General features: G+C 36.7%; 2 protein-coding genes and 1 long non-coding RNA gene across 8 annotated transcripts; 2 read left to right on the top strand and 1 right to left on the bottom strand.

Moving 5' to 3' along the window:
* Positions 1-282: 282 nt before the first annotated feature.
* LOC135615384 (polyamine oxidase 1-like) lies at positions 283-5156 on the top strand. Its single transcript, XM_065113799.1, has 10 exons — positions 283-512; positions 605-854; positions 948-1094; positions 1179-1425; positions 3487-3630; positions 3767-3916; positions 4152-4406; positions 4487-4568; positions 4645-4734; positions 4848-5156. Exons 1-9 carry the CDS (start codon positions 404-406, stop codon positions 4722-4724), a joined length of 1464 nt encoding a protein of 487 aa, XP_064969871.1. The 5' UTR covers positions 283-403; the 3' UTR covers positions 4725-4734; positions 4848-5156.
* A 2247-nt stretch (positions 5157-7403) lies between these two features.
* LOC135585400 (uncharacterized) lies at positions 7404-11870 on the bottom strand. 5 transcript variants are annotated; one of them, XM_065113802.1, is made up of 4 exons: positions 11304-11870; positions 10894-10957; positions 9474-10776; positions 7404-7665 (listed from the first exon to the last, which is right to left on the bottom strand). In XM_065113802.1, exon 3 carries the CDS (start codon positions 10759-10761, stop codon positions 9490-9492), a length of 1272 nt encoding a protein of 423 aa, XP_064969874.1. In that variant the 5' UTR covers positions 10762-10776; positions 10894-10957; positions 11304-11870; the 3' UTR covers positions 7404-7665; positions 9474-9489. The 5 variants fall into 5 exon arrangements, with proteins under 5 accessions (XP_064969874.1, XP_064969875.1, XP_064969876.1 ...); XM_065113803.1 differs by lacking the exon at positions 11304-11870 and adding an exon at positions 11122-11275; XM_065113804.1 differs by lacking the exon at positions 11304-11870 and adding an exon at positions 11048-11101.
* Positions 11871-12111: 241 nt separating this feature from the next.
* LOC135615385 (uncharacterized) lies at positions 12112-14065 on the top strand. 2 transcript variants are annotated; one of them, XR_010488009.1, is made up of 2 exons: positions 12112-13372; positions 13753-14065. It is a non-coding gene; the product is annotated as an uncharacterized LOC135615385 (long non-coding RNA). The 2 variants fall into 2 exon arrangements; XR_010488010.1 differs by having other exon boundaries at positions 13770-14065.
* Positions 14066-15837: the final 1772 nt, after the last annotated feature.

A 15837-nucleotide genomic window follows, 5' to 3' on the forward strand; every position in this document is an offset into this window, starting at 1 on the left:
TCAACAATGACCTAGTTAAATAGAGTTCTCATGAGATGCCTTAGGAAGGAAGATATGAAATCATCTTCTAACTCGTGACATGGATGACAACTTTGTATTCGCATGCACTTTGAAGTAATACAAGTTTTTCACTTGGGAAAAGGGAAAAATGAAAGGTGAAAACAAGTGCTGCAGACATCGAGATCTGACTTCGAGTGAACGGAGTGGGAGTGTCTTTAAGCTGGTAGCAGCAACATCTCCTGATCCAATTATGGAAGGCACCATGTCACAGTAAAGAACACGTAGCCTCAGCTGTCACTTGATGAGCATCTCCCTCCATATAAGTCCAATTACCTGCTGCACGATGGGCATCCTTATCTTGTACAGCTAAAGCCAGGGAGAGGTCGCACAGAGAGCGACAGAGATGGGAGCCCTTGATGCTATCGTGGCTCTGTTGCTCGTTTCCAATGTATTCGCCGGAGCTGTCGCGGCGGCCGGCCCAAAAGTCATCGTCGTCGGAGCCGGCATGTCTGGTAAAATATTAATCAGCGTTCGCATCATAGCATTTGGTGCAGTTGATGCATGTACTTCAAGCATCTAATGAACTTGATGCCGGTTTACGCAGGGATCTCTGCCGCGAAGACGCTGTCGGACGCCGGCATAAAGGACATACTGATCCTGGAGGCCACGGACCGCATCGGTGGCCGCATGCGCAAAGTCAACTTCGCAGGGATGAACGTGGAGATGGGAGCCAACTGGGTGGAAGGAGTGAACGGCCCTGAGTTGAACCCCATTTGGAAGATGGCCAATAAGCTCCGCCTGAGGAACTTCTTCTCAGACTACAGCAACCTCTCCTCCAACACCTACAATGAGATGTAACCAAATCTAGCCATATATTTCATGCTCTTAATTCTTCTGTTCACCATTTCCCTAACATCGTGCCATCTGCTTAATTTCTATGTACTCAGTGGTGGGCTTTACCAGAGCTCCGAAGTTGACGAGGTCATCGAGGAGGCCGCCAAGGTCAATAGCTTTGGAGAGAAGCTCTCCGCATCCTTACCTCCCAGCGGCCGCGAGGACGTCTCCATTTTGACGTCTCAACGCCTGAAGAACCAGTAAATCTATCGCTCTGCCAACACATGCATGCCGTTCTGTCGTTTAAACCGCACGCATGACTGTGTGGTTTTGCATGCGTGCAGTGTTCCTTCCACCGCGTTGGAAATGGTGGTGGATTACTACACCTACGACTACGAGTTCGCGGAGCCACCGAGGGTGACGAGTCTCCAGAATACTGTTCCCTTGCCCACGTTCGCCAACTTTGGGGAGGACGTCTACTTTGTGGCGGACCAACGAGGCTACGAGAGTCTGGTGTACGACTTGGCCGGCCAGTTCCTAAGGACGGCCAAGAACGGCACCATTGTAGATCCTCGTCTCCTCCTTGGAAAGGTAAATACTCCACAGTACTCGTTTCTTGACAGATCTATCATCACACACTCTCTCTCTCTCTCTCTCTCTCTCTATATATATATATATATATGACCTTAGAAGATCATTCTAGATGATAAATAAACTAGATTATATTATTTTTTTATAGTATATACTGATCTATATTATCTTAAATAAGATATGTTTATGTTGCAACTCATTGTGGAAATAGCATTTAAATTGTAGAGGAGGAATCTTAATAGTGTAAGAGTGGGGAAAAAATAAGACTGTAATAGTATATAAAAGTAATGAAATGTTATCAATACCCATTGGTGCCTCTCTGCAGGTTCATTGAAGGATTAGGAAAACAATCTATCACTGTATTAAACATTACTAGTGAACTAATTTTTTTGAAGGGAACTCTCATTTAATGCATCAGTTTTTAGAATATAATGACTTTTCCATGTTTCTTAGACTTATCTTTCTACCAACATAGCTGTCATATTTATGATTCATTATTATCTTATTGTCAAATAGCTTTGCGATCTGCAACTTAATGGTATATTAACACCTCGGCTACAGGTTTTAGGTTCCGTTTGAGCCTTCACTTCTTCTACTTGCGTATTTAAATGCAACTGTTGTTGGAACGTCATGGCTACCATCAACTTGTACTTATCTTGTCCTTTATCTTGTTGGAACAGCGTGGAAGCGCCTTCACTCTTCCACTGTCATGGACTTATCTTGTACTTATTTTATTGTCATGGCTACCATGCAATAGACTAGAATCCTGCGGTGAACTCATAAAATTCTGGTCCCGTAAGTAAAGGTTTCCCTGACCATTGTCGACTTTTCAGATCAAATCTATTATCTCTACATTCTTCCATGGAGAGTGCGTACTTCCATAGAACCAGCCTTTTCTTATCTTATCACAAGTGTTTTATATGCATTGTTTGACATCTCTCTTGGTCGCCACGCTAATGCACTATGATTAGGTTGAAGCATGGCGATGTTCCCATCTACAGTTTATGAATCAATCACCATATCAATCATCTATACAAGTCAAAGAAGCATCAACAGCTTCTCCTATTTCAAATTGTTTATCATATGCTACTATCTTATTTGTTCTGTATATATATATATATTTATATATTTATATATTTATTTATTTATTTACCTTTCTAGTCATATATTAAACATTGATATCATAAAACCAAGAGAATATGCCGTAAGAGAGTAGCAGGAAACTAGGAGAATAAGCTGACAAAGAAGTAGCCTGCAGGACATTTAGAAAAGTTATATATAAGAGTGGTTGATATTTGGTGTTTAATATATTTTAAAATAGAGTTGTATTTTTTAAAAAATTATGACAAAATGGCATATCCTTATGTTAAGAACAACATAACTTTAGCTGTTTATAAAGATTTCTTAGGTTACATATTTTAGAAACATTACAAATAATTTGATTGTTATCATATCTTTATTAATTTTGATATATTTTAATTAAAATCATGTTAAATTACTAAAAGTGAAAGCCTAACTAAAAATTTAATTGATATTATAAGATGCAAATCTTTATTATGGTGCATATGATAATTAGATAATATTACAATTTTATATTTTTTTATTAACATTTAGAATATTGACTAAAATTGTTTTAAATATACAGTTAGTATTTTTTTTTATTGTAGTTACTCATATGATTCCTCATTTTATTTGATTGACTATATGCATTTACCATTTTTTTCATATGTATTCTTAAATTATTTTATATAATTATTTTAAATTTTAATAAAACTATCTATTTTGTAATATATTTTTATTAAATTATAAGGTATAGTATTATTTTGAACTGGTCTTGAATCACGACTTCAAGCAATTCTATTGGAAGGAAGAGATAATTAAAAAAATTATTTTTGTTATATATGGTAAAAAATATCCTCGGAAAATAAGAAACAAGAGACACTAAGCAAAAAAAAAGAAGTAAATTAGGATTTCTTTTTCAAAATTTTCACAATAGAAGTTAGATTTTATTATTATAAAATATTTATGTCTTACAAAATTCTATTTGCTTAACAATTACAGGTAGTGAGACGTATACGACACTTTCAAAGTGGTGTAGTTGTTGTCACAGAGGATGGATCAGTTTACAAAGCAGATTATGTAATTGTTTCAGTTAGCATTGGTGTTCTTCAAACCAAACTCATCAAGTTTGAGCCAGACTTGCCTGTAAGTTTTTTTCGATACTGTACATAATAATATGTTTGTAATTTTCCTTTCTTGGAGTTTATAGAAGCTAAATGTTTTAGTTATCATTGTTTGTTTTGTGATAATATGACCTTCAACATCATCTTCTGAAATATAGCAATGGAAGATCCTTGCAATGTACCAGTTCGATATGGCGGTATACACCAAGATCTTTCTCAAATTTCCTTACAAGTTTTGGCCTGAGGGAAATGGGACAGAATTCTTTCTCTATGCTAATGAAAGAAGAGGATATTATCCAGTGTGGCAGGTACTAATGATCTTATACTTCTTTTACACTTAGAAACATAGATAAGAACAAAAGGGTAAGCTACTTTTTCTGAGAATAATGAGCACAATCTAGTGAAGCTAGTGTAGATATATATTAGCCTCACCATGCATGAATCATGTTTGCATGCAGCAGCAATTCGAGAAGCAATATCTAGCGAAGCTAGTGTAGATATATATTAGCCTCACCATGCATGAATCATGTTTGCATGCTGCAGCAATTCGAGAAGCAATACCCAGGAGCCAATGTTCTACTGGTCACGGTAACAGATGAGGAATCAAGGAGGATAGAGCAGCAGCCAGACTCCCAAACCAAGGCAGAAGCTATGGAGGTCTTGAGGAACATGTTCGGGAAACATATTCCCGAGGCCACAGATATACTTGTTCCCAGGTGGTGGTCTGATAGGTTCTTCAAGGGCGCCTTCTCCAATTGGCCACTTGGTGTCAACCGTTATGAGTATGATCAGATCAGGGTAATTTACATGTCACATATCATTCTCATAAGTAGATATCAGTGATTGCAATGAGTAATGCGAAAAAATATGTTGTGAAGGCACCAATTGGAAAGGTTTATTTCACTGGTGAACACACAAGCGAGCACTACAATGGTTACGTCCATGGTGCATATCTTGCAGGTTTGTATTGGTTCTTTCATCTAATACATATCGTAGATTCCAACATCAACAGTTTGATGATTGAACAACTGCTCAGGGATTGATTCTGCCAATATGATGATCAAATGTATCAAGCACAAGATTTGCAAGTATGAAATCAAGCCGAAGGATTCTTAGGTCCCATGAGGTGATATACCGAAATCAAAGTCTTTTTTTATTATTATTATTGAAGTTTCTTACAATATGGCTCGAGTATGCTATGGAGATTACGACAATTAATATTATTAAATTGTAATGCAGGTGGATCACAAATAAGGTGACCATTCCATTTCGCTATAGGAGGATCAAAACATTTCTCGGATCTCGGCAATGCCTCTCAGTGTATTCCTTCTTGAGAATAAACAAGGGTGCTTTTCACCTTTCATGAATAATTCGCTTGGAGAGGCTTTTAGCTTTATTATTTCTTGTTAAGCTTGGATAAGTAGACATGTTTAGAACTAATGATCGTTTGGCTTGCCTTCTTGAGAGTAAACAAGGATGCTTTGCACATTTTATGAATAATGTTCTAAACAAGGATGCTTAGAACTAATGATTATGGCATATTTCTGAGTCCCCATTACATAATTTCTGTTGAATCTTAAGAAGTACAATTAAGATAAACAAGGTATAAGAAGACTTTAAAACGATAACCTTTTAGAACCTTATATAAGAGGAATAAGAAACAACATTTGAAGCTTCCTTGTACTTAATAGTATGGAAATAATAGTATAACAAAAATTATAAGTTTTTATTAAAAAAATAATGTTAAATGTATATAATACATACAAATTCTCCACAGCTTATATCTATTTTATAATTCATCTTCTCTTCGGTTTTTTCTTTTTTATATCACAAATTTTAATTCTTGAGACCCATTCACTCATTCCTGCCCTCTATATAACCTATATGTATTTTGTTTCTCCATTGCATAGGCCAAACATGTTGTAGAAAGGGAGGCAACCATGTCATCCCTCGATTGACATTTGAGACAACTACATGTCCATCAAGTTGCACCACATATCATTGGATAAAAGCCTTTAGTTGTGACAATACCTGTAGGGGGAAACCAAAAAAAAAAAGGATGAATGAGATATCATTATCATATTGATGTCCTCTCACCAAACATCTCCATTGGATTGGATTGGATTTCTTCTGATATTGTATAAGGATGTTTACAACTCCACATTGTGAATTTTCATATGGACATTCCACCATTGGCATCTTTAATTTCCACATTGTGGCTATAGTGGTAAAGAAATAAGAGATGAATGTAAAATAAGAGAGATAGAAGATTATATTATTTTTAAAGAAAATGAGGGTCAATCAGAATATAGTTTTTTTATATATTTTTTTTATAAAAAAATAATTTTAAGAAGGGATAATGAAAAATAAACTTGATTTCATTGAAAAATGTATTAAACTTCCATGAGTACCAGCACCATGATGAGTATGGAGAAAATAGACTGATGTCAAAGGAATAGTACAGAGAATAAAAAATAAAACAAATATTTAGAAATAATGAACATAAGATAGATAGATATATGCAGTTCCATACCCTTTGTTTATAATTATGGAGATAAACTCAAGTTTCTCATTGTTTGAGAATAATAAAAGATAAGAAATTCCTCTTGACTTATCTTTTAAGTCAAAACTGATAAATTAAAATGGTTGAAAATTCATAAAAGTGAACAGTATTTATACAGAATTAGAGGGAGATATTTTCTCTTTTATGTATGATCAGTCAATTAGGAGAGATTTTCTTATTTAAATCTTATCATGATCATCATCTTCTATCAAAAACAGTGTCTCTTATATAATTTCTCATTTAAAATCTCTCTAAATCTATTAAAGAAAAAATTTAGGAGCACCTAAAAGTATTTTTCTTTCACTCTTATGTCAAAACTTTGTGATACATAAGGTATTTATATGGGAATCAATATTTAATTTTCAAAGATCCTTTTGTATTTAAGAAATCTCTCCAAGTTATAATGTCTATGTTCATGGTGCATATTTTTTTGGGCTTTTTGGCTTTTCTCCTTGTCTTGGGTTTCTTGTATGGGACATGGCAATTTTTAGTCACTATATTTTGTTGCCTGTACATTTCAGAAATTGATTCTGCAAACTTGATGATCAAACCGTTCAAGAATAATACGTGCAATCAAGAAATCAAACCAAAGAATTTATGGCTCACATTATTCTCACTATCAAACTTAAAAACATGGTCTTTCAACAAGAGTCATTAGCATAATGAGCACTTGTACAAGTATTTTGCGTGCAGCTACTCATAATGTTGCTTGAGTATGCTATGAGAATAACAATAGGATGTACTTGTCGTGCAGGTTTAGATCAAATATGGTTGCCATGTTTCTTCAGATGATCGAGATGCAACCATTTTTCTCAGTGTCTTGTTAAGGATAACAATGACTTTTATGATATGAACAGTTTGCAAGGAGAGAAAGTTGTTTTTGTTTTCTTGCTCTTATGTCTCCTTTAAAACAAGGGTTTATAGACATGATTAAAATAAGTTCATATAATGCATTTTTATTTTACAGGAGGATAGGAGAAGGGAGATCATGGAATTAAATTGACAAATGAAAACAAGTTCAATATTAACTACCAATTTATAATAAATGAAAAAAGGTTTCCTTTCTTATTTCGATCTTCCACATGTAAATCCGTGAATTTGTCAATTGGCAAATACAATATCTGAAAATTTTGAATTCTTTTCTCCTCCGCAAACCATATCGACATTTGCATGACATGTTAGATTTCGAGAAACAAGTGCACATTAGATTCTGATGTTTGAGAGCTTAGTACTTAGTAAAGAGATACAAGAGTTGTATAATTCTTGCGTAGAAGTTCTTAAACAAGCATCAGAAAATTATACCGCGGATACGAAGCCTCATATTTGACAAGGAAAAAAGAGAACTGGTCCAACCCAAAAACAAGAAAAATAAGACTCCTGTTTCTGATTTGATCAAATAAGTAGAACATGAAATTTGAGGAGCAGTTGCCAGCAGCTGCAGTACACACAGGCAAATCCAATAACTGTGCCACCCGAAGAGATCTCCAGCGGTTTCTGCAAAGCAACCAGGTAAGTTAACATAAATTAACGAATAAAATTCTTTCAACTGGTCATCTAGATTTCTAGAAAAAGAATGATGCTTTGATGTATCTTCAATCTTTCAGACTTGTGGTTACAGCAAAGATGGCAGAACCATTTGTGAATTAATTCAATGATATGTACATGACTAGCATGCGATATAACCTATTGTGGAACTTGAATCCCAGTAAGTTCTTTACTATTTGGAAAAGATAAGGGACCATGGCAAAGTAATTCACAATAAGCATAAAATGGAGCCATGAATCACAGTATTGTTTTCTGCTTCTGCATAAATGGGAAAGAAAATATAATAGGATCTGAAACAAGTAATTTAATGTTGTTATTCTCATATATATTCAGATTTAGTAAGAAAGGAACTTAAATAAATACAAGAATTTGGAACTATAGGTTGGGGCCTGAGAGTTACAACATTTTTAATTTGGTGTTCTCAGAACCTGTGAAAAAGAATCCGAGGATCTTCCAAGGATAGATGATATCATGCAGGGCTTGCATTAGTTACAGGTCCTATAAGACCTGCTGTTAATGATGTTATATTCCTGTTATTTCTTTTGTGGAAAAGAGTCAGCAGGGCCATCATCGAAAAACAAAAAAATATATATATCCTAAATTTTCTTTCAAGAAAACATATTACAAGATAAAATTTGATTTTCTCCATGTATTAGAGATGTGTTGGTGACAAATTTCCAACATGATTAGAGCTCAATTAAAATATTTACCATAATCAACTGACTTAAGGGAGTACATATTGTTTTCCTGATCGATGGAATCTGTGTCATTTTACATTATTTGGTTGATACTTTTTTAAGCAACCAAAATCATTTGCACCATAACGCAGATCAGTCCTTGTTATTTGTTTGTGGGAAATCACTTAGATCAATAAAAGTTCTAGTAAATTATTATACAGATCAGATTGTGAAATAGAAATTTGGATAAAGTAGCACTCGTGATGGTTATAGAAAATCATATTGTTCTTCTCAACTTTGACTTGGATTTTTACGATATCAGGATAGTAATACAGAGCACAAAGAAGCTGAAGATGACATCATCAACTTACCCTAGCTTTCTTGGTGTAAAAGGAACATCCAAAAATCAAAATTGACTAACAAGAATCATAACTGTTTGATAGTGATCAGACAATTGGATACTGAGAAAAGGATGTCCAGGTTAAAGAAGTAAAAGAGCAGATACAAACAACTCTAACTCAAAGAACTCAACACAGCGCATACTAATCATGAGATGTATCTACAGATTATAACATATGCAAAACGAGGAAAATTAAGAGAAAATTACCGCCTAATTGGTTCCATAACCAAGTTAAGAGAAATTAAGCATCCGAAGAATCATAGTGATCTCAATTTTGTCCCAAGAACTGAAATTTATGACATGGAATTTATAACTTGCATTTTCTGTGACCTATACAAGTGGCATATAGAGAAGTATTTCCATCAATGATGGATAATTAATTAGTAGCACCTTGCTACTTTGATATCATATAGAAGACATTAATTAATATAGCATCTCTGTATATTCATTCAATTTCCAAAGTAAATAGCATGGTGAAGATAACAACCACAAAAGGATCAACAGAAACAATAATATATTAATCATAACACCACCAAACAGAGCATGACAAGCATAGTAAACAGAGTCTGTAATGGCCATGCCATCTAATATTTCTGATAGGACTAAACCACATAGACAATGTGCACATATCTGACAGCAAATTGATTATTTAATTGACAATTGCAGAGGAACTTGTATACCTCGAGAGGAATACTTTCAGAAGAATGCCCTACTTCCATAGAAAACTTTGGAGCCAATTCCTTTTGGTGTTGTCACCTTCCTCTCACTATCAGGACTAGCATTCTCCACACTCGGGCTGCTGCTGGTCTCCATATCCATGGGAAGCTTCATCTTAGCCAATGACTCTGTAAACTCTTGCATGCTTTTCATGTACATATCAACAATATCCTGCTGAACCACTGTCTGCTCTGGCTCAATGTTTATGCTGATGATTGGTCTCATGAATTCAACCTTTGATGGCGCAGATGAATCAGCTTCACCATCTGTGACCTCTGAGCTCTTATCTTTTCTGCTTGGAGATGCTGTGACTGACAACACATCAGAGATGGATTGAGATGCAACTGGAAGTGTTACAGGAGAATATTCAGCCATGGAAACACTGCTTATGGTAGTGTCATTTTTCAGTGCATTATCAGAATCAAGAGATCCAAGTCTCTTGGCGGATGAGAAGCTTTCCACAAGGCGCACCCCTGCATCATCCTCGACACAGTTGCCACTCTCTGAAGTCACCAAGCTCTCTGAACTTTGTGTCTCCATATCAGTGCTCTGTAGCCCGAAGTACTCAGAAACCATCTGTTGATTTTCATTAGCCACCTTCAGGTCGGGGAATTCAATCTTCTCATACTCACAGGGAATTGAGTCGTCAGTTTCTGCATCCGGCAAATTAGCCTCAGTAATCACAGTTTTTGGCACTGACGTGATTGCCATAACATCCGGGGAAGCACCAACGTAAGAGAGCGACAACTGAACGAAGCCCGCAGGAGAATGGAAGAGATCAGTAGATGAGAGGGAGAACTCCTGCACCAACTTGGCTTTAGCTAAGAGGACATCCGAAAGGGGCACCAGCGCGAACCCCAGCAGCTGGTCCTCGAGGTAGTTCTTCACCCTACTAAGCATCCATATCTCACATTTCAGCGATGACTCGATCGTTCGGACACTTAGCCGGAGATTCTCGTTGAAGACCGGATTCCGCCCCCCGCCGTTGATGATCCGGGTGGAGACAGCGACGTCGGGGTCGCTGGTGAGACAGAGCTTGGCATAAACATCTTGCTTATGGTAGATGCAGATGTTGTGAATGTCGCGAGCCTGGTAAATGAAGACCTCGAGAAACCCAATGAACACTTGGGGATCGAATTCGCCGTCGAAAGTGGTGGAGTCCTGGACGACGGCCGCCGATTTCGACTTCCCGGGCTCAGCAGCGGCAGTGGGGGAGTCGGAGGTCGCTGAGAAGAGTTGGTAGGAGTCCATCGATTGAAGCAGTGCCTGCAAGGACACCAGAAGAATTAAGCTGAAGAAGTCAGATCAAGAACTGCGATCAGAACTGGAACAAGAACTAAGATTGGAATGTTTGGGAACAGAAACACTAGCAAAATACAGTACAGAAAAATTGAGGATGAAGCTAATATCTCTTCTCGCTCAAGAAATCGAAGCACAAGAACCAAGCCTGCAGTGAGAGAACTGATATAAGAATTGAGGATTGCAAGACACTGGGAAAAATAAGAACTTGGCAGTTGGAGTGGTAATAGCGATCTACTCCGAGATCTTCGGAGCAAATCCAACCCAGATGACAAAGCATCGTCAAGCCCTCGGGACCAGATTGTTCTGTACCTCAGAAGAGCCCTTCGAGCCTAAAAAATCCAAACATCACACACAAATCGAGTCCCAAAATCCAAACTTTGGACGGAGAAGCCCCGAGAAAAGGAGCAAACTTCAGCGCATGTTGAATTCAAGAGGGACCAATCAACAACCAACAATAAAAGCGACCCACAGCACAAACACAAAAACCCCACCTTTAATCGAGAGCGAGCACCAGCACCAGAATCCGAGGCGGAACGGGACGAAAGCGCACCGAAAGGCTTCAAGGGGAACTCAAATCTCGGCGGACTCCCAAGGGGACAAAGGGGCAAAAGGATGACCTCAAAGGCGGAACCAGGTCTTCCTCTTTCTCCCAAAAGTCAGCAAATTTCAATTAGAAACATCAACACATCGAGTCCTTTCTTCAAGCGAATCAGTCGATCTACTCAAGAGGAATGATCCAGAATCAAGATTGTGCTTCCTTGGTGGGGTCTGGGCTCCAAAGGCAAAAAGTCCAAGCTCCAGGTATGCTATCTCCATCATTGAGTAGCAGCTGGCTCTTGTCAATACAATCCAATACAAAATTTCCAAAACAGAAAGGTCAGTGAGGCTGATGGTGGCTAGTGTATTGTGGGGAGTTCGGCATGGGAGAGGCAAAAGCTGCCAAGAATAGTGGGTTGTCATCCACTTGACTTGCAGAATCAATGGTTGGTAGCACTTCATCTGCCTCTCTACGGCGCAAGCTCTGGTATCAAATGGTCTACAGTCAAGTGGGGAGAGGCATATACTGCCTAAAGAAAAAGAAGAAGAAGAAGAAGAAAATATCCGAGGGGCAAATGGAATGCAAACCACGTGCATTCACCAACAGGCTTTGTGGTCGACTATATGTTGACTGCCATCACTTGTCGTTGACTATAAGGCCATCCATCGTCTATGGATCGGCCTAAAAAACTCTCTTATACCCAACACTTGTCGTTGACTATATGTTGAGTGCATTGTCTCTCTCTCTCTCTCTCTCCAATTGTTTTTACTCGTCAAAACTCCCATTTCATCTGCATTTACTACTCTCCTTTCGCATTGAAATGGAACCGAATATTAATTTCTCTTAGAGAAAAGCTATTTATCGATTACATACGATAATTTTACCTCCGGCTCGTGGTGGATCGGTCTAATCTGGTTCGATCGATTAGGTTTGATTAGCCCATTTATGCAAATCCCATTTCCCATCTCAATACGATGCGGCATCTGCACGGAAAGCGGAGGTGTCTAGGCTTGCGAGCGACAAGGGGAGAGAGGAAGGGTGGCGGTGGGAAGGAGCTTGGAAGGGGGAGAAAGTGAGATCCAGGTTCCCTACCGGTGGATGCAGGACCCCTCACCCTCTACCGGAAGTACCAGGTGCACCTCCTCCGTAGTTAACCCTAGTCTCCTCTCCCCCTTCCTATCTTTCTTTCCCTTTCGGTCATTGTGCTTCTGGGAATTGAATGACTCGTGAAATGAGTTGATGTTGTTGATTTGGTTCATGCTACGGGTGGCCCAATTGCATCTGAAGACCTCGTCTTTTGAGGTATTGAAACATTTCCCTTTTGGATAGTTGTTCTTCTGGCAAATTTGCATCTTTGTTCAATTCGTCCAACATATTGGTTGCCTCTACTAAACTAAACACAATTATGCTTGTTATCTTCTATGCATGATCAAATGTTTTTGTCAGTGTGTCTCGACTTATAGATCTAGCACAATTGAAATGAATGACGGTTTTATATATGAAAAAAATGATTTTTATCGAGTTTAACCCTTTTCTATAATTTTTTCGTTGATTAAATTCATATACCAAGGCCAGCATAGGGCACAAAGTTCCCGCAGGGTTCTGGGGAGACTTGAGGTCACGCTGATCACCGAGGAGCAATCTTATCATGACACCAAACCCCACCCACTCAGGCCAATTTCCACCAGCCATATCAACACCTAATTAGTTTTACATAGAGGCTGTTTGGATGAGTGCTTTCCCCTGCATTCCATCAAGTGGTACAGGACTTTCGGATGCAGGAAATTCTTGGATGGTTGCGTTTTCCAGAAGAACGTTCCTCTTAAAATGCAGTTGGGTCACAAATTTTAATCATGCAGCAACATGTTTGCATGAGAAAGCATCTTCTTTTTTCCTTCACACATCCTTTCATTTCGCTATGCAGAAATTGATATCAGCCTGCCATTGCAAAATTGCAGGGATCCAAACGAGTGACCCTGCAGTTGCAAAGACTTGCGTCGGTAACACAGCAAATTCATAAATGTAAGGCAGGCTCTTACTTTCCACCATTCTTTTTTATTGTTGTAGATCCAGGCATCAACTAATGCAGCACGTCCATAAATACAACCATCCAAATAGCTTTATAGACTCCTTCATTGGGCAAGATCAACTAATTTGGAAGTTTTCTTGCTGTTCAACAAGTTATTCGAACTTGTATAGTGCTCATATATGATTCTCTTATGTCAAGACAGAATCATATTGGGTTTAATTGTTCCTTGTCCTTTCTCAACTTCTACTTGATGTTATTAGTTATCAAATATGTGTTATGTTAAACCTTCTTTAGCAGTGACCAACTTGATATGCATACATGGTATGGATTTCATCGTTTGTAAGTTCTTACTATGTTAAACCTTCTATTGTAGCTGACTGTTTGTTTTAGAACTCTTGCATCTGCAACATTTCTGTGGACAAAGACCTTTATCCCTATGCTGTGGTCACTGATGTCTTGGAAGCTCCAGCAAAAATGAATCTGGACTGCTGTGTGAGACATCAAGATGGAGAAGATTCACGGTTAGGACTCCTTTATTAGGGTGCTAAGGTGCACATATTGTCTTACAATTCCGAAATAATGAGAAAGGAGTGAGTTGGCTTTCTATTAAGATCTATAATATAATACCTTGATGATTTTGAATGTTCTCATGATTAACAAGTCACAATTTATTGTCTTTGTGTGTGTTTGTGGGGAGTATACATCTTCCTGACCAAAATTTTGTTAATCTAACACTTAGATTACCTTGTGACTCAATTTCAAAGCTTCGATGGGTGTTGACTTTATGGAATGAAACAAATGGTTGCCTATGAGCTTAAATCTGAAACTCTTTTTTGCTGAATTATAGTCATAGTTGAAATAGATCCCACACACATTTTGTGGTGGTGAGCTCGACCACAGTCAGTGACGACCTTTATCTTGATACAAATAACTGGATGTATCTTTTATCATTATTGACAACAGAAAGGCTCTGTTTTTTCTCATCATACAGGATGATAATGGGAACCTAAAAACTTCTTCAGTCTTTATTATTGTAGCCTTCATTTTCTCTCTTTCGCATCTTTCTAAATCAATACATATAATTAAGTGACTGATGATGTTACATGAGGTGTTAAAGAAAGGAATTGGCTTGAAAGGAAGAACTCAAGGGATATATACACCTAGAAAAATTTTAAATTTAATGAAAATATAATGTACTAGATTTATTTATCAAAGGTTAAGAGTTCCAAGACCTCATCCGATATATATATATCTTATTTTTTTGAAAAAAAAAATCTTGGAATGTAGGATTGTTTTGTGATGTTTGCTTTGTTAGCAAAATAATCCATGAATTATAGCAGATGTGTTTCCTTTCATGTATTGCAATGTATAAATGAACACTTAATGAGTCAATTTATGCATACGTTATGTGCACAAAAATATTTTATTTATAAGAATTTAAAAGTAATGTATCACATCAAATACTAAATGAACTAATAATCCTTATATGCTCCACATGACAATTATATTGTGTTGCCGGTAAACCTTTGGTCATAGGATCAACAATCATTTATCTACTTCATGTTTCTTTATGTGATACTTTATATTGATGTGTTTGCTATGACTTAATACTTTTATTGTTCTTAGAAAAGAATACAGTGGCTGAGTTTTCATAATACATCTTTATAGGTTGAGTAATTAAATCAATAATATTTAATTATGAGATGAAGTTACACAATCACAAAGTCTGTGTAGTAGCTTCATAGCAACGAAGAAATTAAACTTGCATAGTGGATGAAGCAACTATTTGCTTGTTGCTTCTCAAAGTTATTGCACCTCGAGCTAATAGAAAAATATATTGCACATCCATCAAAATCTAAATATGAATATTTGATCATATTAAACTAATCAGAATGTTTATAAGTCAGCATATAATCCTTAGTTCCTTACAAATGCTTCATCACCATCTTTATAGCTTTTTAATGAGTCATTCCTAGACTAATTTTATATCTACCAAAGCATCCCTACTACATATGCTATATAATGTTATGTGAAGACCTATGTATATATTAAACTTCGGATGCATATGGGTCATTTTTCATTTGCTTCTTTTCTAAATGATTTTGTAGATGTTATTTTAATTAAATTTATCTCCTTTCACAATAGGCACTATTGAAGGGGAACATTATTATATTATAAATCTTTGTAAAATCTTTTTAATATGACTTTTTGAGATAGTCTTAACCTTTTAGATCTATTTTTATGAATCTCTATATTATTCGTATAAGAGTTTTCACCTAAATCTTTATCTCAGAATTTTGAGAAAGGAAATACTTTGTTTTATATAGTATAACCAAATCATTACTTGCAGATAAGTTGTTATCAATGTATAGGGTTAAGAAAATTATTTTGCTCCCATTGACCTTAACATAATTCATAATATTTTTAATAAGACGAAAAGAGATAATAACATTATAAA

The sequence above is a fragment of the Musa acuminata genome, chromosome BXJ2-6 (genome assembly GCF_036884655.1).
Source record: "Musa acuminata AAA Group cultivar baxijiao chromosome BXJ2-6, Cavendish_Baxijiao_AAA, whole genome shotgun sequence".
Lineage (NCBI taxonomy): Eukaryota > Viridiplantae > Streptophyta > Magnoliopsida > Zingiberales > Musaceae > Musa > Musa acuminata.